Here is a 24,143-nt window from a genome sequence, read left to right as displayed (position 1 = left end):
AACCGTAAAATTGGGGTCAAAACTCTAATTTGGCATTTAAATTAGAAAGATCATATCATAGGGCACATGTATACTAAGTTTCAAGTTGACTGGACTTCAACTTCATCAAAAACTACCTTGACCAAAAACTTTAACCTGAAGCCAAAAACTTTAACCTGAAATTTGCACTATCATTTTCTATGTTCAGTGAACCGTAAAATTGGGGTCAAATCTCTAATTTGGCATTAAAATTAGAAAGATCATATCATAGGGAACATGTGTACCAAGTTTGAAGTCGATTGGACTTCAACTTCATCAAAAACTACCTCGACCAAAAACTTTAACCTGAAGCGGGACAGACGAACGAACGGACGAACGAACGGACGAACGAACGGACGAACGAACGGACGAACGGACGCACAGACCAGAAAACATAATGCCCCTCTACTATCGTAGGTGGGGCATAAAAAAGATTTACAAGAGATGTAGTTGTTAAATCTAGTTCTTAAATCGTTTTTTCAAATAATCTCATAAATTACAGCTAATTATAACAACTTATTGAGAATGTTAAGGAAATATGATATAAAAACTCAATTTCAATCAATTACATTAATTATGAGCTGAGAACTAAGTAACACAAACTGATCATAAAAAAATTTAAAACTCAGTCTAAAATAGTTATCACAATATGTTAAGTATTAAAATAAATATGTTTCATACACAAAACTGACCATATTAATTCCACAATTACTTGGAGTAAGTAATATAAACCTTTGATTAATTCCATGTTTCATACTTTATTGCTTTTGACATTATAAGATATACTTGTTTGTAAAATCATACTCCAGTGGCATTAAACTATACTATCTACTTTTCAAGGGTATAATTCAATGCCTTCAAGCTTAAATAAATATGATAAACTGTCATAATCATTTGTATTGTTTAAATACATGTTTAACTTATAGCTGTAAGCTTCTATTATAAAAAATATAACCTACAGTTATTCTAAAGTTCATCTTTTTCTTCTTCATATTATTAAGATTATAACATATTAAAGACTGTTTGTTCAAAGGACCTGTTGTTAATTTCCATTTTTCTTTCTTAATAAAATTAATATATAACTAAGACATATGTCTTTTCTAAATTATTTTCTAAGAAATAAACATCAGCATTTACTGTTAATTGAGTTCCAATGTCCCCCGTGTTGCACATATTTAATCTGTCCAAGGGCAATATCTAAAATAATAACTTTTTTTGTTCTTTAAAACTTGTTATAAATATCTATCAGAACTGAAATCTTGAGAGCAAATGCATTGCAACTTCTGACATAATTAATATTACCAAGGGACATAACACTCTTTAAACTATTTATTCAGCACTGATTTTTTATACTGTTCAAAACATTGCTGATATAATGCTATACATGCTATAATATAAGTTTCATAAAGTTCAGTCAAGAATTGTACACATGAGAGCGCTAACAATACAATTTAACATCTCAGTAATATTTTCAAGAAGCATAACTCTTTAAAAGTAGTTCATCTGCACTGATTTTCCAACTTGATAGAGATATAGATATATTGCTGATAAATACTTTGATATTAGTTTTTGAAAAATCTTTGAAAAATTGTATATGTGAGAGAGCTAACCAGACCTGACGAATGGATGCTTGATATTTCAAAACAATAAACATTAACTTATAATGACTTACAACTGTGATTTGATAGGATCGTCTGTGTGGGGTAACTCTATACATGTTGGATAAGCTTTAATCATATTCTGTAAGACCATTTCATCTGTGAGATCTTTATAGGGTTGGTGTCCATATTCTGTTACTTCAAACATGGCTACTCCAAAACTCCTTCAATCAATAAGAAAAACATGTATCATCTTTATTATTAACCTTCATGTGTTAACTGCAAAGTTTATACTAAAGATTAATTTATTTTCCTATGTACCAATTTTCATAGATTGATGAAATCTTACATTTTTCAAGGACATTCAATGTCATGGGTTTTCAAAAGCATGCATTCAACCAAATAGAAAATTTGAATTTGTGGTTCACCTTTACCATGTTTACCCATCAATCCATGAAAATTAGTATCCCCAGAATAATGAATGTACAGTATGAAGTATGCAAAATATCTAGATGTATCAAATGGTTCGCTAAATGTTTGTATTTCATAATGATTGTCAGTCAAAATTGCAATTTTTCAGATTCATTCGTAGTGTCTTTCTTATTTATTTATACTCCAAAATCATTTTTAACACTTTCACTAAAATTAATTTGGCTCATTTAATTTTCATAAAATTTTTTGACAAAGTATTTACTTTGATCCTTTAACAAAAATATAAAAATCAAAGAGCTGAAAGCTCTGAAGAAAAATGACGCCACTGTCTCTAATATTGGGATAGTTTTTATGTGTCTTGATTTTCACATACCGTAGGAGTTTAACAATGCAACATGTCTCGTAAGCATATAATTGATATTCGTATATGTGTGTGTGTGAAGTGAAGGTGACAACTGGCTGTTTTTTAAGACAAATGAATAGGTCAAGACTACCTGAATTGTACAAATAAATACCGTAGAAAGGCTTGTATATTTCTCACTGGTACATAGTCTGAATCCGGGTACGTTCGCGCCCACTCATGTTCGCCCCTTTCACTTTCACACCCTACATGTTCGCACCCAATCTTAATTGGTTTTGTGCTTAATAACTCTGTAAGCAAGTGTTTTCTTATAAGTATAATTGTTGTCATTGTCTCAAAATAAAGTGAGGCAGCATTTTTTTTTGTGTTGAATAAATCTTAATCATGTTTTAGATAGCGTATTGTTAAAAATTATAATAATCCTTTCTAAATAAAGTGGTATTTTGTCAACGTTTTATTTTGTGTTGAATAACTCTTAATCATGTTTTGGTTAGTGTATTGCTATAACTTTGTTTCATTGACTTCTTTCAAAATGAAGTGAGATTCTGACTGTTTTTTTCTGTGTGTTGAATAGATTTTATCATGTTTTGGTTATAATAGTGGATTGCTATATTTTGGTTCCTATATTTTATTGTTTCGTTGTTTCAGATCAAAGGGACCAAGCTGTTAAAAACAATTATCTTTTGTGTTTTTCCTTTAAAATCTTCAATGTTTTACTCATCCCAAGCTATAAATACATTCAGTATTTACACCAAAGCAATTTAAAATAACAATCATGATTTTCCAATTATTCAACTTGAATTTGAATTAAAATTGGACGCGAATGAGTAGAGTGCAAACAGACCTTGGGTGCGAACGTGCGAGGTGCGAACGTGTAGGGTGCGAAAGTGTATTGGGCGCGAACAGACCTGATACCACATAGTCTGAACCCCCTTCTCCCACAAAATATTAAGTAAATAATCTTTTTGTTACTGTTTATATCAAAGGTCTAATGAAACTCAGGTAATTTCAAACATTTGTCACAGAATTCTAGTCAAACCGGCACCTGATTAAATTGGCACCTGGTTAAATCGACACCTGATATAGTCAATTCGTCACCCATGTTAAATATAAATTTTAACAGTATTTTAAGCAAAAAGAGTAAAAATAAGTAAGGGGTTGCCAGAATTTTTTTCAGTATTTAAGCAAAAAGAGTTAAATACTAACTTTCACATTTTTGGGTGTTCATGTACATTTTGTATATATTTATTTTTCTCAACTTAATGACTTTTTTGGTGTATTTTTAATGATATATATATGAGTAGTCAAAATAATTATTACGTCTGGCAAGGCTTTTTTAATTTTATTCTGGGACACCTTTCTATGACCCCAAGGCTATGTTAATTTTTTTCTTGGACGCCTTCCAACAAAGCCTTCCTACGAACTTCGTAGGAAGACATCACAGAAAAAAAATAAAATAGCCTTGCCAGACGTCATAATTTTTTGGACTAATACATGAGATATTCGATATTTTTATGCATTATTTAAACCAGTTGAGCATTTTACAGGATTGTTTGCTTAATGCTTTTTAAACTTTACTGACAAAAACACCTTAAATTTGCTTATTATTTGGCATGAAAGTTTGATTTATTGAAAGGGACTCATAGTTTTCCATTTTATTTTAATAATTGTCTAATTGTTAAAACAACAGCTTGGGTAAGGGCTTCGTTGTTTACCTTTATACACAACAACATAATTTCACTTTGGTTTCGTTGTTTACCTAAATATACAACAACATATTCACTATGTACTTGGTAACAGTTATTAATTAATTGAACAGAAAATATTATAACAAATATTATTGGATGCCGAATTGACGTCAAATAGGTGCCGATTTGACTAGATGCCAATTTAACCAGGTGCCGACTTGACTTGTACGTTTCAATTCCTCTGCGATCGTTTGCGGTATTTTCTTGAGAAAAACCTATTTTCCATCATCAAAGAGAAGAAGTAACTGCTTGAAAATGATTCTGGAACGCTTCATGATTGTTAAAATAAGTTAAATTCACTCAAAAAACAATTTTATAACTTGCGATGTTTAAACAGGAAGTTTCAAAAGCACGTGTAAAAGAAGAAATTAACCGTGAGAGTGGAAATCTGTACATAACAGATATCACTGTAGTACAACTTTGAAAGCAAAACAGTTCCATCCTTTTGTAAAACAGTCTTTAATATACCTATCACATTAATGTTTGAAGGGTCTTAAGCTTATTTAAACCATAAAAGTCGGTATGAAACACCAAAACGGAATGAACAATAACCGATTACATTTTGTAGTTTACAAATTCTAAACTGGTTCCCGTCAAACTACAACACTTTGTTCGAGTGTAGTGGAATACAAGCAGAAACCAGTTAGTTTGTAAACTGGTTCCTGGCTGATTACTACACAATGACCTCTCATGCATAATGATAACACAAGCAAATTCCAGTTTGTATAGAAAATAGTAAATACGAAACCAAGCGCGGTAGGCAGAGAAATGTAATGAAGTTCAGGTCGCCAGTAATGGAACAATGACTGCGTTATTTTCCAAAAATCAGAAATTTTTAACCAACCGTTTTGTCAGAAAAATTACACTGGTTATATAGCAGTTTGAAAAACACCAATTTTGATCATTGAGAAGCTTAATATTCCCTTAACAACACAACGTAATTAAAACGTCAGGCTGACTTTAAAGAGTTATCTCCCTGTAGTGTTACGTACCACCTTAACAGGCAATCGATTTATCATTTCTTTCCATAACATTTGAAAATTGTTGTTTTTGTTTCCATGATTTTTTCTTCAGAAAATTTTTACTTTTAAAAATTAGCTACTTTTTTCAAGCTGTCCTGGTTTTTTGTATGCTTTTTTTCATTAAAAGAAACAGAATTAAATTTCATATTTCCAGTTTAAACAAATGAAAACTTCTAAAAGTGAGACTAACATACCACATATTGGACTGTTTAGTGAACTCTGTAACCTGCCAAATAGAATTAGTTAATGATATACTCTCTGGAGCCATCCATCTGATTGGTAAAAGATCCTGGCCATTGTCATAATAATCCTCCTGCAAAAATACATTTTGTTAATAACTCCAGGTACTCCAAAAGAAATCAATGAATACATATCTTATTTATGAACTACAATTTTTACTTTTTGCTTTAATTTCCAGGGCCTACTTCACTTCGTCCAACTTGGGTTGACTAAAGTTAAAAGATCAATGCTAATGTGCCCAACCTTTCTGAATGGAAGTCAAAACTCTTCAATCGAGTTGACTATCAAAAAGGAAGTGAAAACTTGAGTATAAAAATGAAAGGAGTAGGTTCAGTAAGACCCCTTTTTGGCCCCAAAATTAAGCAGTTTTGCAAAATTGTGAAAATGTAATCTGTTAGCTATTTTTTGGAAAGTAGAATGCTTCTGCTACATAAATATGTGCTGTTTTTTACAATACAATGCACATATATCGTGTACTAGCATCATAAAGTCATGCTAAATTACTGAAATCTTCACAATTATAGCATTTTAGTTAAATTTTAGACAGTTTCCGTCTTAAATGGAAGTGGCCGCATTCGTGTTCATTCATAACATTGAAATGTAAGTTGTATTTGATGATAATACATAACATATATAAAGGTTGAGGATGAACACGGATGCGGCCACTTTCATTTTTGACGAAAAACCATCTGAAAAGTGACGTTTTTGGCATATTTGATAGTTTTTTCATATTTAAGCTTCAATGGGAGCGTTTTTAATGACTGAATCAGTTAAAATCTTTTACATAAACTAATCGAATCAATTGAAATAGACACTTAAGTGTTTAAAAAGTGTCCTAAATATCTCGTTAGATGAAACTGAAATTTGGGGCCAAAATCGGCCCTTACCGGACCTACTCCTTTAAAAAATCATTATGTTTCAGAAAGAAAATTCCTGATTCTGTATGTTTTTCAAAGAAAAGTTTGTTAATAAAAAAAATTGTGAGAAAAAAAAATGATTTCTGTTTTATTTATAAACATCACCGTAGTGTTTCCTGCAGCTTTTAAAAAGGGCAGGGTAATTGTTAGCTCAGAGGGCACATTAAGCGCGATGGACCACAATTTTAGGGCACTTACTTAACATAAACAGGCAATTTCTATAAAATGGATTCATTTAAAACATACTAGTTTAATACTATAAAAAGGACATATACATCTGTAATCAATCATTAAAACAAATTGTTAAACAAGAAAAAGTGTTTAAAACATATATATATATGAAATATTTAAAACAATAAACACAATTAAAAACAAAATCAGTTCTTTAAAAACAAGAAAGCACTATGTCATATACATGTATATAAAAATATTGCTTTGGTCATATCAATTGTCATTGACAATCCTCCTTTTTTTCCCTATAAAAAACAGGTTGACACATTCCCTGATATCCAGGGTCATTTTTAGTAACCAAAATTTATTAAATTACAAAAAAAAATAACTTTACAAATTAACCCCTTCCCCTCTACACCCTTTTCCAAATTAAATTAATATAAATACAACAATTTTTACTACTTTCATGGCACTACCATATCAGCTGTTTATTTTAAATGTCTATAAATAGCCAGACATAGTTGTCTGTTACTTAGGTGTTTTCCCCAAGTATTTTTCCCGCCTAAAATGATCATGTGACATGTTTGTAAACAAAAGAAAACATTTGATCAAGGAATTCATTTATTTTCTGGATTATTCTGCTTTTAATAATTTAGTTTGGAATTTTATTCATTTCATTTAAGGTACAGTCAAGCATTTGTATTTAAAAAATAGTTTGCAAAGAATTTTTACTTTTCAATTTGACAAATGTCTCATGATCGCCGTTCATTGGCTTGTTCAACCATGCAAACAATGTAAATTATGTAAATTAGAAATCTATCAGCTGTAAAAAAAAAATATCTAAGCATCACATCGATGTTTTATCATTAATCTTCTAGGCAAAACGATGTTTCTGGGACTTGGGGGATACAATCAGGACCCGTGATTAGTATCTGTATTCACCATTCAATCTATTGCAGTTTGCTAATCAGCTGATTACGAAATCGATTACAAAATGGCGACCTAGTGAACTTTTGTTTTGAAGGGAAATAACTCGAGCGGTATTCATAAAATATGTCTTTCAGTACCGGTTGTTAATTACGACGATAAAGGCATGGCGTGAAGAATTTCGACAAAAATAGGGCAGGGCGCCAATTTTTTTTCCCAAAAAGGGCAGGGCGTCGAGAAATCGCGGCAGGGCGCCATTACACGCCAAAACCACTTGTAGGAAACACTACACCGGCAGTTGATACACACATAAACAATATTTGTTGATTTCAAAATACAGGCAAACAAAATTCCCCTTGTCAGCCCCTTTCTTCGGCTGTATTTTGTCAAAAAAACAGTTATCTAGTATCAATTTTTGTTGTTGCAATTATTTGACGCCATCTTGAAACTCTGCTAAACCTGCCCGGACCCAGGGTTGATGTCGAATTAACTCAGGTAGGTTCAAATGGTCAAACTCGGGGGGTTTCAGTTGTCAGTTCTAACCTGAGTTGGGACGAATCAAAGTAGGCCCAGCATTTCTATTGAGTTAAAATAATAATTGACAGGGGTCAGCTAATTTCTATATCTTTTGAACAAGTGACCACTCCGTGGCAGCTGAACAGGGACAAGTGAAAACCCAAAAGAAAATCTCCTATGCATTAAATTTTCCAGCAACCATACCTTCTTATTTTTACAAGCCTTTTATTTGAAAAATATTTAGATTCTATAAATTTACTAACATGTTGTCTGAATGAATAAGGAATATATTTATTCTTTTAAATGCCCATGACTTTCATTTGTATTTTTCAGGTCTATAGATGTATGAATAACCAGATTAGATTTTTTTTGATTTTTTCAGGCAAAATAACTGGAGAGTATAATCAAATGTAAATTTGTAGATTTGAACATGTTTTGCAAGATTATTTCTTTAATAAATCTTTTTATTAATATTTAGTTTGTAGGTACAGTCAAGCATTTAGTTTTGTATAGAAAGAATGCTATCAAATATGGTCTAAACTTTAACTAGAAACTAGGTCATGTGTGTCCGGTGAAAAATCCCTTGAAATTTACCTACCTGACAGGTAATAAACAATATTAAACATGCATCTATAATGATACAAATTAGAACTTTGAGGAGGTAGGAAATGGGTTATAAGAAATGGCCATTTTAACTTCAAAATCTTCATTTTTATTTCCAAACTGTATTTCAATATCTCATGATTTGTGGTGTCCAGCTTTCCATTGTATATACTTACCCTAAAGTGGTCTTCAGCTACACCATAATCCCCAATCTTTACAGTCATATTTGACATCACCACACAATTACGACACGCAAAGTCACTGTAATTAAATAATAAATTGTGGATATATACCTTCATTGTTTTACTTAAGTTAAACACAACTATATTTAACATTTTTTTTCTCCTTTGGTTAACATCACAAACGTCCAAAACTACATCAACAGTTGAACAGAAAAAGATAAATAAGGGGAGATAATACAATTTGATTCCACATATCTTATCTAGATGGGATTTAAGTTTCTGTATAAATTCTGTCTCGTTTTATATCTTTGCAACATTGAATTGATAAGTTCAGTAATATAAAAACTATAGAAAGTTAGTTTTTTTTGTTTTTTAGGCATATTCTTTAGCTAGCTTGTTCAATGAGGCTGGTGCAAAGAAGAGTGATAATACATCACTTGGAGAAAGAATAGGCCAAACAGGCCCCCAGTCTGTATACAGCTAAATTACCCTTTAGCAAGTATTGTTCTTTAGATACTCACTGATGAAAATATCCATTTACATGTAAACACTGCAATCCTGATGCCATGTCTGTTAAGACCTTAGTCAGTATAGTAAGTGTATAAGTACTATAGATACTCACTGATGAAGATATCCATTGACATGTAAACATTGTAGTCCTGACGCCATGTCTGTTAAGACCTTAGTCAGTATAGTAAGTGTATAAGTACTATAGATACTTACTGATGGAGATATCCATTGACATGTAAACATTGTAGTCCTGATGCCATGTCTGTTAAGAACTGCATCCTCACTATACCATCCTTCATCGTTTTTACAATCTGTCGTTCTTTCCTCAGATAACTCTTCAGATCTCCCTAAAAATAAGAAATATAGCTTATCATACATGTATCTTTAAACAGGAGACTCCAAAGAGCCTGAAATGCTAACCTCCAATGCAAATCAGGTATCAATTTTTAACTTTTCTGTTTCAGGAAGGAATTACTTATGTGCAGACTAATGGCTGACAACAGTACCAAAATATGCCCTTTACAGCTGTAAATAAACTGGTGGTCTTAAAATATAGACAAGACAGCTGAAAATATCAGACATATAGGTTGACCCATTCACTACTGATAATAACAAAGTATATTAAGACAACATATTTTTGAGATGTCCTTTGTTGCGTATTTTTCAAAGTTTAGTCAGATACTATAATTGATCTGTATATATTTTAAATTACACTGTTTTAATTGATGCTGTGATTTGTATGTTGTTACAACAGGGTCTGTCTTAGATTATTGGTTTCAGGTGGATGGAAAAAGTTGTATTTCTGCAATATAAGTGAAACGTAATTTGAAGTTGATAGAAACTGAATCGATAAACATAGTTTCAGATTTTCTAGCTTTAAAGATATTATGGAAGGTCCACCCCAAAGATTTTTCCAAATCTCATAACCTGAAATATTTGTTTGCCCATTTTGTTAAGTGCTGATAGGGTTCATATAGTAATTTCAGGTTTGTTTTTTTAAAGAAACCCTTTCCTCACTGCTTAAAATTATTTTAGAGACTTACCATGCTAGCATACTCAACAATAGTTAAGAAAGGAGAGGCTTCTGTACATTGTCCCAGTAACTTCAACACATTGGGATGGTCCATCTCTCTGAAATAAGCAATATTCATTGTTACATATGAAAACCTTAATAACGTTAATCCTCTAAACTTCATGAACAATTTTTAAAGTAAGTGTAAAAAACATGGCTACTTAAAAATGGTTCATCAAATTCAATTCAATCAGTCACAATATATATTGGCATATATGATAAACTCATGAATGGTTTGTTCTAAACAGACTACTGATGGGAGAAAAAAGAATTTAACATCTGAAATATTGTACTGTTCAATCTTCGGGAAATGGTGGGAGTTGTCTCCTCTATTATCTTGTTTACAAGGTATGAAATGTAAATCTTCTTTGGAGTGAGTCTGGTGCATAAATGACATAGTTATATCTTTTATTATATTCTGAATACAATATCAACAATAAATAGTTTTTTAGCAATAAGACATGTATTTAATTTCCATTGCATTCATATTTCATTGGAAAAAAACATGTTTATGATTGTGCCATTGTCTCACCACAAAACACAACCAGATGCTCCGCAGGGCGTAGCTTTATACGACCGCAGAGGTTGAGCCCTGAACGGTTGGGGCAAGTATGGACACAACATTCAAGCTGGATTCAGCTCTAAATTTGGATTGTGATTAAATAGTTGACACAGCATAGGTTTCTGACACAGAATGAATGTGTTCTAATGAACTTAAAATTTTTGTTTTCTCTTAGAGCAATTCACTATGCTGTTGAATATTAATCCTCTCAAAAAAATGTTTGAAGAAATTTTCTTTTTTATTTATGAAATTTCAAATGAGAAAAATTGAACCCAATTTTTTTAATCACTTCCCCCTTTCCCTTATTCCAAAACTAATCTTAATTAAAATTTCTAATGGAGTTTGCAACAATAACTACTCATTTAAATACATCATTAAATATTAAGATGTAAAAAAACTGCTTGTTATCACTGAATGGTAAAGATTATTTTAATTTATCAGTTGGTAGTAAAAAGTGAATATACATTGTATATTGTATATAACAAAGATTTAAGTTGATTCTGGACAAAGAAAGATAACTCCAATTAAAAAAAATCTTGCTATTGCACAATATTTTGCAATTAGATATTTCTTGCTTACTATTCTGGACAAAGAAAGATAACTCTAATTAAAAAAAAATTTGCTATTTCACAATATTGTGCAATTAGATATTTCTTGCCATTGCGCAATACTGTGCAATTGAAAAGACTTGCTATTGCACAATACTTAATATAATAATTTTAGATCCTGATTTGGACCAACTTGAAAACTGGGCCCATAATAAAAAATCTAAGTACATTTTTGGATTCAGCATATCGTAGAACCCCAAGATTTCAATTTTTGTTAAAATCAGACTAAGTTTAATTTTGGACCCTTTGGACTTTAGTGTAGACCAATTTGAAAACAAGACCAAAATGAAGAATCTACATACACAGTTAGATTTGGTATATCAAAGAACCCCATTTATTCAATTTTTGATGAAATCAAACAAAGTTTAATTTTGGACCCCGATTTGGACCAACTTGAAAACTGGGCCAATAATCAAGAATCTAAGTACATTTTTAGATTCAGCATATCAAAGAACCAAACTGATTCATTTTTTGTCAAAATCAAACTAAGTTTAATTTTGGACCCTTTGGACCTTAATGTAGACCAATTGAAAACGGGACCAAAAGTTAAGAATCTACATACACAGTCATGACAGTTAGATAAGGGCAGATTTTACAATAAGAAGGAATTATTGTTTTTTGTATCCATCAAAAAAGCAATTGCTGAAACTGTGAAACAGACTGTGTAATGGAGTAATGCATTATGTTATTGAATAAAATGTGTCTTTCTGAGTAAATAAAAATAAAAATTACTCTGTGTTTGTGTTTTATGTTAGAATTAGAGGGTTTTCAATTTCAAAATATTGGACATGGAATAGACATCATGACCTACTTTACTGACATCCAGCTTATTTGGAGTGGAATTTTGAAGTATTATTTATAAGTGGAGCCTAATAACATGGACTTATATTTTAATAAAAAGTCTTCTTTTGTGTTTTAATAATAACTTTAAGGCAGATTTTTATTGGTAAAGGCTAAAAAAGGTAATTTAATAATATTGTTGCTAACGTCACGTCTTTTCCGTCCATTGTGGTATGTCACGATCGCAATTTTCTTGTTAGTTCTCAGACAGCCCATTGTAGTTATTTTTATCCCGGGTTTTATAAATAATTGAAAATAGCAATCATATTAAATTTGGATGACGTAAGGGGGTCAAAGGACTTGAGGAATCAATATCATTGGCTGTTTTATTTTTTGCGAACGTTACTGTTCGAGGTTTCCGTCCAAATCAGTGTCACGTGAGCAACATATATTTATATCTGTAACTCTCCTGTATAGGAGTTACGATATCGCCCTTTGCAGAAATAGATTCGGAGTCAGTTCCTTCACATGATGGGGAAGCAAAGAAGGTAAGTTGTATGTAATATCGTTACAAGAGGACCTTAAATGTATTCCGTCCATCAAAAAGACGTTCGCAACAAAACATAATGTCATGATAGTAGATGTTGCTAATGTTACTATTACGAATTGGTTTCTTGTGTATTCATTTGATATAAAGTACACCTGCAAATGACATTCTGTATATTTAGAAATTCTAAACCAGACTGTACAATTTTATTACTCCAGGCATATATTAAACATCACTGTGTGCATACATTTTAACTTTTAAAGATGTTGTTGCTCATGTGACATGTCCAAATGTCGCTAACGTTACTCATTTTTGTCTCCGTCACATTAGCAACATGAAAGTAGGAGACAGAACACAATACTGTAAAATCGGCCTAAGGCATATCAAAGAACCCCAATTATTCAATTTTGATGAAATCAAACAAAGTTTAATTTTGGACCCTTTGGGCCCCTTATTCTGTTGGGACCAAAACTCCCAAAATCAATACCAACCTTCCTTTTATGGTCATAAACCTTGTGTTTAAATTTCATAGATTTCTATTTACTTATACTAACGTTATGGTGGGAAAACCAAGAAAAATGCTTATTTGGGTCCCTTTTTGGCCCCATATTCCTAAACTGTTGGGACCTAAACTCCCAAAATCAATACCAACCTTCCTTTTGTAGTCATTAACATTGTGTTTAAATTTCATTGATTTCTATTTACTTAAACTAAAGTTATTGTGCGAAAACCAAGAATAATGCTTATTTGGGCCCTTTTTTGGCCCCTAATTCCTAAACTGTTGAAACCAAAACTCCCAAAATCAATCCCAACCGTTCTTTTGTGGTCATAAACCTTGTGTCAAAATTTCATAGATTTCTATTAACTTAAACTAAAGTTATAGTGCGAAAACCAAGAAAATGCTTATTTGGGCCCTTTTTGGCCCCTAATTCCTAAAATGTTGGGACCAAAACTCCCAAAATCAATACCAACCTTCCTTTTGTGGTCATAAACCTTGTGTTAAAATTTCATAGATTTCCATTCACTTTTACTAAAGTTAGAGTGCGAAAACTAAAAGTATTCGGACGACGACGACGCAGACGCCAACGTGATAGCAATATACGACGAAAAATTTTTCAAATTTTGCGGTCGTATAAAAACATACAGGCTTATCAAAATGTGCAGTTTTAATGTCCAAATCCGTTACACAATAATCAAGGACCTTGTATAAATAAGAATAAATACGCCAAGGCTTTTTATTAACAAATAAATTTTCATAAAAAGAATTATGTTCTTTAACAAAATAATATCTCCTGCATTACAATGTAGGTTGTTACCTGTAGACAGAGAGATCCTGAAGGAATAGTTGTATGCGTTACCTGTAGACAGAGAGATCCTGAAGGATTAGTTGTATGCGTTACCTGTAGACGGAAAGATCCTGAAGGAATAGTTGTTGTTCTGTAGAGTTAGCATCATCCTTCATCATTTTAACAACAACACGTGTACTCCTACTACTCGTCACCATGTTGTACGCTTCACTTACAAGCACCTACAATTAATATATCAAAATTTCATTATCTTTTATTGAAATTGACATCAAAAGTTACAGACGATACTTCATAAAACTAATGATGGAATTATTATAATTATTATAATCAAATGCTAATTTATATGAAATTTATTGGTGTTCAAACCTTTCAAACTCACTCAAGCACTGAATAAAATACATCATTTTAACCCAGATTAAGCTTTATTCTAAAACCATACCAAAATATAATCAAAGTGCTTGTGAGGGCTATCGATTGTTTTGATTTTGGATTGTACTTCAATTTGAATTAAAAATTTTTACTTATGCAACATTTTTGATAGAGTTATCTTCCTTTGTCCATAATTGTAGGAATAACAGGTGGATCCATAAGCCATGCAATATGTTTTGCACATTTTTCAAAACTGTACAGACTTTGACATGGATAAGATCTAAAACTGATCTTCTTGTGTCACTGTTTTTTATATTTTGTTTAATTTAAACTAAAAATAGCAGAGAAAAGGCTTGGGTAGCAAAATTTAGATCTCAAAGCAGAGACAAAAGGGTTTTGATTGTGCTTTGTGCTATCTTTGCCTACACCATCATGCCCTTTAAAAAAATTTTTTTTTTTTTAAATACGATAATAAATGATTTGATTTGGCGGATGCTAGGCTTTGTTTAACCAGAGCAAATAGCATATCAATCTACATTTGTGAACAATATAATAACCATGGAAGGATAATTCATTGAAGGTCATAACATGTGACAATATAATAAACTTGGAAGGATAATTCATTGAAGGTCATAACATGTGACAATATAATAACCTTGGAATGATAATTCATTGAAGGTCATAACATGTGACAATATAATAACCTTGGAAGGATAATTCATTGAAGGTCATAACATGTGACAATATAATAACCTTGGAAGGATAATTCATTGAAGGTCATAACATGTGACAATATAATAACCTTGGAAGGATAATTCATTGAAGGTCATAACATGTGACAATATAATAACCTTGGAATGATAATTCATTGAAGGTCATAACATGTGACAATATAATAACCTTGGAAGGATAATTCATTGAAGGTCATAACATGTGACAATATAATAACCTTGGAAGGATAATTCATTGAAGGTCATATTACACTTTATTTTCTACTACTAACCTGACCAAACCAGCCAACACCCATTTCTTTTATGTAGGTCAGATGACTTCTAGGAAAAGCTTTAAAGGATGCTGAAATAAAATACATAAACTTCTGTTAATACACTTTATGAACACAAATGTATACCGGTTTGTTGTTTTGTTGTTCATAAGTGTTTCTCGTTTCTTGGGTTTTTTTTATATAGATTAACCCATAGGGTTTCCCTTTTGAATAGTTTGACACTAGTCATTTTGGGGGCCTTTTATAGCTCGCTGTTCAGTGTGAGTCAAGGCTCCTTGTTTTAGACCATACTTTGACCTATAACTGTTAACTTGTTACAATTGTTACTTAGATTGACAAGTGTCTCAATGGCACTCATACCACATCTTCTTACATCTATGTAAGTGCTTAACCTCAATTGCATAAAAGTTATGTACAGTGTGTTAAAAAGTAATAAGAACCTTTTTCATTGCAAGGTTTTGTAGTTATATTAAAAAAAAATGTTTAAAAATATTCTTGACCCTTATTGTTCCTTGCTTATAAGGTTTGTATTTTTCAATTCTGAAAATGAAGATTTTCTTTTGAAGAGGAATCTTCCAATTATTTTTCACGTCCTCATTTAATCCCAGACAATATATTTTATGCACAAGTATTGATATCAAGTATAAATTTATGGTGATGCCCTAATTTAACACCCACAATAAGTAAAGAGTTGATGCAGTGAAACTGCAAAATAGCAACCAGGGAAGAATATAATATATTCTAAAATAGTTAGATGAAGGCCTCAATGTATTTATCAAACATGATCCAATATTTTAGCATTCATCTGTGTTGGAATACAGAAAGTCTCTGAGTATTCAGCAATTATTGCAGCTAACATACAGACGTGCATGTCAGTTTTTTCTTTCATAATAAAGGCCTCACTATTGTTACAAAAGATTGCATTGAGTGTGTAGCCTAGGTAAAGGTAATATCTTTGGTTAGCTTGCTAAAATGTAGCTGAACCCTGAAGTCATTATTAGGTGAGGTCTGTATACGACCCTCCTTTTGACGAAGCCTAGTCCTACAGACAGATAGATTGGTTATCTATTGGACTAAAATTGAGAATGGAAATGGGGAATGTGTCAAAGAGACAACAACCCGACCAAATAAAAAACAACAACAGCAGAGGGTCACCAACAGGTCTTCAATGTAGCGAGAAATTCCCGCACCCGGAGGCGTCCTTCAGCTGGCCCCTAAACAAATATATGCTAGTCCAGTGATAATGAACGCCATACTAATTTCCAAATTGTACACAAGAAACTAAAATTAAAATAATACAAGACTAACAAAGGCCAGAGGCTCCTGACTTGGGACAGGCGGAAAAATGCGGCGGGGTTAAACATGTTTGTGAGATCTCAACCCTCCCCCTATACCTCTAACCAATGTAGTAAAGTAAACGCATAACAATACGCACATTAAAATTCAGTTCAAGAGAAATCCGAGTCTGATGTCAGAAGATGTAACCAAAGAAAATAAACAAAATGACAATAATACATAAATAACAACAGACTACTAGCAGTTAACTGACATGCCAGCTCCAGACTTCAAATTAACTGACTGAAAGATTATGATTTCATCATATGAACATCAGGCACAATCCTTCCCGTTAGGGGTTTAGTATCATACCATCATAACATATATGAGAAGAACATAACCCGTGTCATGCCAACAACTGTATTTTAGAATAAATGTGTTTAGTTCCGATGCAAAGACCTTATCAGTGACTCAATATTAACGCCAAAATATGCAATCTTTAATGACTTGACAACAGTATCGTAATTATATCCCTTCTTAATAAGTCTATTCAAAGGTTTTGTAAGTTTCTGAGGTGAATACTGACACCTTTGTGCTTTATAAAGAATAGTACCATAAAAAATTGGATGTGAAATACCTGAACGTATTAGAAGTCTGCATGTTGAGCTATATTTACGAATGATGTCTTTATGCCGATGATAAAATTTAGTAAATGTTTTGACTAGTTTGTGATATCGAAAACCCTGGTGTAATAATTTTTCAGTAATACATAAATTTCTCTCGTTAAAATCGAAAACATTGTTACATACACGAGCGAATCGTACAAGTTGAGATATATAAACACCGTAAGATGGTGACAAGGGAACTAGTCAACTCTTAAAAGGAGGGTAGCAGGCGCTGATCCAGCCATTTTATAAAGGGGGGTTTCCAACCCAGGACTTAGGGGGAGTTCCAACTATATGTCCCCATTCAAATGCATTGATCGGCCAAAAAAAAGGGGGGGTTCCATGGTTGGAACCCCCTCCCAGGATCGCCAATGGGTAGATTAACTAACCTTATGACTTCACGGTTCAGCTAGCAAGCAAGCTAAACGAAGATATTACCTTTACCTACACACCAATGCAATCAGCTGAAGTAGAAAACAAACACAATGACCACTCCATTTCTGTTTGCTTGTAATCTGGTAAAGGAAGCCAGTGAAATTAAACGTTATTTCTGCCTTTTGTAGAAACTTAATTTACCAAATTATTTAGAACTTTGTTCATTTAATTTGTGATGGTTTCACTTACCAACTTGTTTACCACTTTGGTAATTTGTGATGGTTTCACTTACCAACTTGTTTACAACTTTGGTAATTTCTGATGGTTTCACTTACCAACTTGTTTACCACTTTGGTAATTTGTGATGGTTTCACTTACCAAATTGTTTACCACTTGGTAATTTGTGATGGTTTCACTTACCAACTTGTTTACCACTTTGGTTAAATTGTGATGGTATTACAGACTTACCAACTCGTTTAGCACTCTGTTTCTGTATTTCTGTATTGGTACAGGATATTCTAGGCCTCAATGCTGTAGCAGTTACTGTCTTGGCTAGTATATCTGGGATGGTCTCAAATGTAACTTGTGATATATCAGAGGTATCTTGGGAAAAGACTGTGTTTCCAAAGCCACCCTCCAAATCATTTTCAAACGTCTGAACAAAATAAAGATTGTATTCAAGAAAAAGAACATTTACAAATTTCTTGCAAACAAGCAACTTTCATGCTTCTGTAATTGTTCGTCTACAGCATATTTAGCAAGCAAAAGTATTTTTAAAATTTTTATTCAAGTTTAACAAAATATTTGTTATATATGAATACACTTCATAATTGTTAATTTCTGTATCATTCTACTCTCTTGTGGAGAGTTGTCTCATTGGCAATCATACCACATCTTTTTTCTTTTATATTCATGCTAAACATGTTTTTATATAGATGTGCCATGTAACGGGTTTGCAGCTATTGCATTTATACTTTCAAAATATACCTATTTATTTTGGCTATTTAAGAACCATTATCAGATTTTGTTGCATGTCACGACAGCTGCCTATTGTGAGTTAAGATACTGACAGATACCATCAAAATCTTTGAAAAATCAATTAGCTTCTTTGCATATATTTAAATTTCCATCATCAACATTTTTATACTAAAATTTTAAAGAATTAGTTGAATGCTTTTTGAAAAGATAACATTGAGATTTTCCATAACTTTCTGGCTATTTTTATCTTGATTAAGCTGACAAGTATGGGTTAAAACAGGAGTTGTTTCTTTTTGTCTATTTTGTAAAATTAATAGAGTTCCTTGTGTAATGCTCATGTTGTGATCTGATACTGTATAGAAATCAAAGGAAAAGTTGTAATTTGGTGATTACTACATAATGTTCATGATACAAATTCTTAATAGTGCTTTTTATTGCTATATCTATCTGTCTCTTAAAAAAAATGCATGACAAAGGTCATTTGTGGGTCATAGCTTTTTTACAAAAACTTACTGTAAATCCTGATCCTCTCTTAAAGAGATGACAAACACATCCAAACACCAACAAAACAGAGGAAATGACAATAGCCACTCCTGCCAGTAGAGCTATGTCTATCATCCTGCTATGTTAGTCTGAAAAAAAATAACATTTAATTACAATTTACAACACCTTATCTTAGATCATTGATGATTAAAAGAGGTTCAAAATGTTGAAATAAACGATTACTGTTTTTTGGTTCATTTGACATGTTTGATTTTATATTTTGAAAGCAGTGATTCAACTTTAATAACTATCAATGTGATAAATACATAAACACAGAATGGTTTTCCTGATCTTTTTTCAACAATCAAACAATTTAAATTGTTATCATGTCACCAAATGAAAATTGTGTGTTATCAATCATGGTTTTTACATTAATGATACAGGTATTGATGCTCAAATAATAAGTTAATTAACTTCAGGTATAGTTTTTTTGTGAAAGGAACCAAAATTAATCTAATCGAATATTTCACTTGTAAAATTTTACGTGTATATGTAACGGTTTATTTCTTCCTCTGTGATATTTTATCCTGAGGATAATTTGTCCCGGTATTTTTTTTCCAGGCATGGTATTTCACAGGTTAATTTTTTCCTGGGGAGTGAAAATCTATCTGTGTTATGCGGATAGTATGTACCGGTATACATTTGCCGTACTCTATTTCACAGAACCGTGTGAAATAGAATCCCATTAACTACTATATAAGTTACTCACAATCAATATATACCTGACTATAATTATAAAATGTTTCACAAAGGTAAAACAAATTTGCATAATTTATCAAAGGGAGGTAACTATGAGCAATTTATATTTTAAAGATAATATATTTCTGAATCTATTTTATAGTGAAATTTTTCCTTGAATCTTATTTTTTATATATTCATTTATATAAAAAGATGACTTACAACATGATTTAATAAGATAGATAACATTTCACAGGTAAAAACTATGCAGCTGTTAAACATGCTTTTGTTCCAATATATTGTTATGCTATGATTTATCTGATTTCCATATAATCAACAACTACATCTCTGTCCCCAGACAAAACTATTTATATAGTTAAAAATATCATCATAATCAAATTCTTCTATTACTGTTAACAGTAGTAATGCAACTATATTTCTACCTTACTTTTAGATTTATATTTGTACTGAGATCTGAAAACAACTCACTTTTACATGTATTACACTAACCTTATTTGATCATGATATTATTTTCACGATTACGATCTTTGAAATTACTTCTGGTTTTCTTCCCTATGTTTCATGATAATTTTCTTTTTAAAAGGATGATATTGACTTGAATATTTCAGTTAATTTTTTCAAGGATAATTTGTGAAATATTTCCCATTATAAATCTTTTTTTTTTTATTTTTAACAATTTCGCTTTATTTCAAATACACTATTGATATTTCATAGTATTTTTAAAGGATAAGTTTTTTTCTAATAATTATTTAATAAGTTACCTACCCAGATAGAATTTCACGGCACAGGAAAAAATATCCCTGGGAAATATTTTCCTCCGGATAAAAATATGACAACAACTACTGTGACATTTTTTCCTCCGGATCAAATTTCACCTGGATATAATTTTGCTTTACATATATATCATGTATATCATGTATATGGTGGAAGCAGGTTGTTCCTGGTATTTATCACATGTCATGCATGTTGGGCATACAAATTTGATTGCATACTTCTGAGAAAAATAAAGTATTTCATATCTGTTTCTTTTTTTTTTGGTTCATAATCAGCATGATTGATAATACTGAAAATCAGCAAATAAGTATTGTGTTTTTTTTCATCTAGATACAACATAACAGGCTATTATTTAAACTTGGAATTATTTTTAATTATGGAATTTGCTTGATTTCTTGTTATTGTAATTTTCAATAAACTCCATGTTTATTCTGTACTGAAATGTTCTGTGCTGCGCACAACACTTTCTATTACAAAGAAAATAGTATATTTTCAATAGAATGTATACGTACTGTGCCGCGCACAACACTATCTAACCAAAATATATTGTATGAAAGTGTTATTAACCGCTCAAAAGATTATAATAACAAATAAACATGGAATTTATTAAAAATTTTAAACACAAGAAATTATGCAAATTCCATAATTAAAAATAATTCCAAGTTCAAATAATAGCCTGTTACATACATGTACAATGTTATAGTTTTTGTTATATATATGGTTATGTATACATTAGGTACATTTTTTTCTTAAATTAAACCATGTGTTTGCTTGATTGGATTTATTCACACTACCATCATTGATGATTAACCAATAAAAGAGATTCAAAATGTTGAAATAAATGGTTACTGTTAGGGCTATCTACTTTTTACTATATATATATATGGTACAATTATTGCTATTTTTTTAAGGCCATAAGTGATCCATGTGATCTATAGTTCCTATATATATCCACATCGTTTGTTTGTTGACAGATTTCTATCTTATGAGCAATCTTTCTTATTTTTGTATTAAATATGTCTGGAGAGCATGATTCTACATAAATGAACAAAATCATCTTTGTCTCCATCAGGACTCAAACCTGGGACCTGTGTTAAAAGGAAGTGTGTCAACCAATTGAGCTAAAGAACCATTCACAACTGACTTAATGTAAGTAACTACTAATGTCAGTATGAAAGGGAAGCAATCCCATCACAATATATTTTAGACGACAGATTATATTCGGTCTAATCACAATAGTACAGATTTTTATATTTATGCAATTTGGGCAATTTTTCTATCATCCCTGTTTTCCTGCGACAAAAATAAATCATCTCTAACTGATTATAATCTATAGAATTAGTTTGAATTATGTATAAATTGACTAATTTCTGAATATTTTTGGATGACTACCCAATCAAATCAGATTTCAAACACGCCTCTGGCTCTGTTTATAATTCTTTTAACAATATCATTATGTGTTCATTTTATCAGTTAATAAAACGGTTGGAAAATAAACGTACTGTATACTCTCTGCATTCACATAACAAGAAGGTGTGCCTTAATATTTTGTTTAACTTTAATTCTCCCCTTTCGTCTTTCCATTTTTAATCTTCTTTCGGAATACCTTTAGACTGGTCATTGTTGACTCATCTTTCTCGAATTGGTTATCTCGTTCCTTGAACTAGCTCGACCCAAGTATTTGACTCAATCTTGACTTTAACATTTTATTGTGGTACCTCATTAGAATATATAACATCTTATTCCTTTAAACAAAAATAGATATTGAACCGTTTTATTGAACTGATGCACCATTTTTTTTAATTACTTATAATAATAAAGAAAAATGGTGCATTGCATATGTCATGGAATAGAGGTTCATTTTACGGGATATAATCTATATGTTTTGCAAATGTTGTTATATTATTTGATTTTCCTCTGAAAGAATATAACAACATGTTTTCCATAACGGAAAAAAATGTTTAGAATAATTAGTCAGTTCTAAAATAATTACATTTTTATAAGAAATTTTCTTTAGAAACTTCTTTAACTTAATAGAAGAAACCAATAAATATACAGGCACATGGACATACCTTAGTCCTTTTTTTTATATATATATATATATATATATTTACCTTCCAGCATTTTCAAATATTTTCCAATAAATTGACACAGCTTAGTAACTGTATTCAAATCTGTACGTTCTAATTTTGCATGATGACCATGTTTTTGCATATAATGATATCATTTGATAACTTCAACACTGTTGTCGAAAATGTGTCCCCAGGCTGGTGAATCACAAAATACGACTAACCTTTATAGAAAATGACCCATTGCATAGGATATATAAACCTCTTAAAATATATCATCTTTAAATCACAATTAACAATAATTTTCAAATGAAATTTATCTACCTAAATTTGCTGTTACTACCCTAGATTCAACATTAAGATGACTGTTGTCCATTTTTTGGACCTTGATTAAAAGGGGGCGAAAGATACCAGAGAGACATTCAAACTCGAAAATAAACTGACAAATCTATGGCTAAAGAAGGAAAAGACAAACAGACAAATATATAATAGTACACAAAACACAACTAAGAAAACTAAAGACATTGCAACACGTAACCCACCAAGAACTTGGGGTGATCTAGAGTGGTCCGGAAGGGAAAGCAGATCCTGCTTCACATGTGGCACCCAGTTATTACAAACTCGATAAATAGTCTAATTCGGTAGATCACATTCGTGAAAAGGGAACGCGATTAAAATCTCCCCTAGTTTTGGCTTACCAAAATTTATGATAGTCGGGATGACTTTCCATTTTCTTTTCAAAATTTCCTTTTCTCAATATTCAGTTTGGAATAATATTAAGAGTGTTAATTGTGATTTAATTTTTATATGTGAGTGTTTACAAGGATGTCTCAGTCTTAAGTTCACTTTTAGAAACGTTTTGAAATTATAAGATATATTATGACAAAATTGGCTACAGTACATGATTTACCAAGTTCAAAGCATGAAATACATGATGACAAAACGTGTCTATCGTATATATAGTTTACCTAGGCCAACGTATACAATATATCAATATTCTTTTGCCTTATTCATGTATGCTCTGTATGCCCCTTGTGGGCCCTTAATTTGAAATAAAATATGTTCTGTTCTATACAAGATGCAATACCTAACGAAAAACTTGCCTCCCGCACATGTTCTTAACTTATGCAAATGTATAAGATATATTTCAAAATTACCTACCATACAGTTTACCCAGGCCAAAGTATAAAATACATTAAGACAAAACTTGCATACCACACAGTTTACCTAGACCAAAGCATAATATGTATTATGACAAAACTTGCCTACCAC

General features: G+C 31.4%; 1 protein-coding gene across 3 annotated transcripts in view; it reads right to left on the bottom strand.

Annotated features, from left to right (window-relative positions):
- The window catches only part of LOC143044486 (uncharacterized), a 37,135-nt gene extending 14,718 nt beyond the window's left edge, over positions 1-22,417 (bottom strand). For 2 of the 3 annotated variants that reach the window (XM_076216529.1, XM_076216531.1), the window contains exons 1-10: positions 22,305-22,417; positions 19,300-19,418; positions 18,277-18,463; positions 15,494-15,564; positions 14,215-14,342; positions 10,289-10,376; positions 9,459-9,592; positions 8,730-8,814; positions 5,374-5,492; positions 1,691-1,840 (exon numbers count right to left, since the gene is read on the bottom strand). In XM_076216529.1, the coding sequence (XP_076072644.1) occupies positions 1,691-1,840; positions 5,374-5,492; positions 8,730-8,814; positions 9,459-9,592; positions 10,289-10,376; positions 14,215-14,342; positions 15,494-15,564; positions 18,277-18,463; positions 19,300-19,404 (1,067 nt within the window). In that variant the 5' untranslated portion in view covers positions 19,405-19,418; positions 22,305-22,417. Of the gene's footprint in view, positions 1-1,690; positions 1,841-5,373; positions 5,493-8,729; positions 8,815-9,458; positions 9,593-10,288; positions 10,377-14,130; positions 14,343-15,493; positions 15,565-18,276; positions 18,464-19,299; positions 19,419-22,304 lie in introns of those variants that run through there. The other variant, XM_076216532.1, reaches the window with a different exon arrangement.
- Between the last annotated feature and the right edge of the window lie 1,726 nt (positions 22,418-24,143).

Source organism: Mytilus galloprovincialis, chromosome 9 (genome assembly GCF_965363235.1).
Source record: "Mytilus galloprovincialis chromosome 9, xbMytGall1.hap1.1, whole genome shotgun sequence".
Classification (NCBI taxonomy): Eukaryota; Metazoa; Mollusca; class Bivalvia; order Mytilida; family Mytilidae; genus Mytilus; species Mytilus galloprovincialis.
The sequence above is the reverse complement of the archived record's forward strand: the minus strand, read 5'-3'. Positions and strand labels throughout refer to the sequence as shown.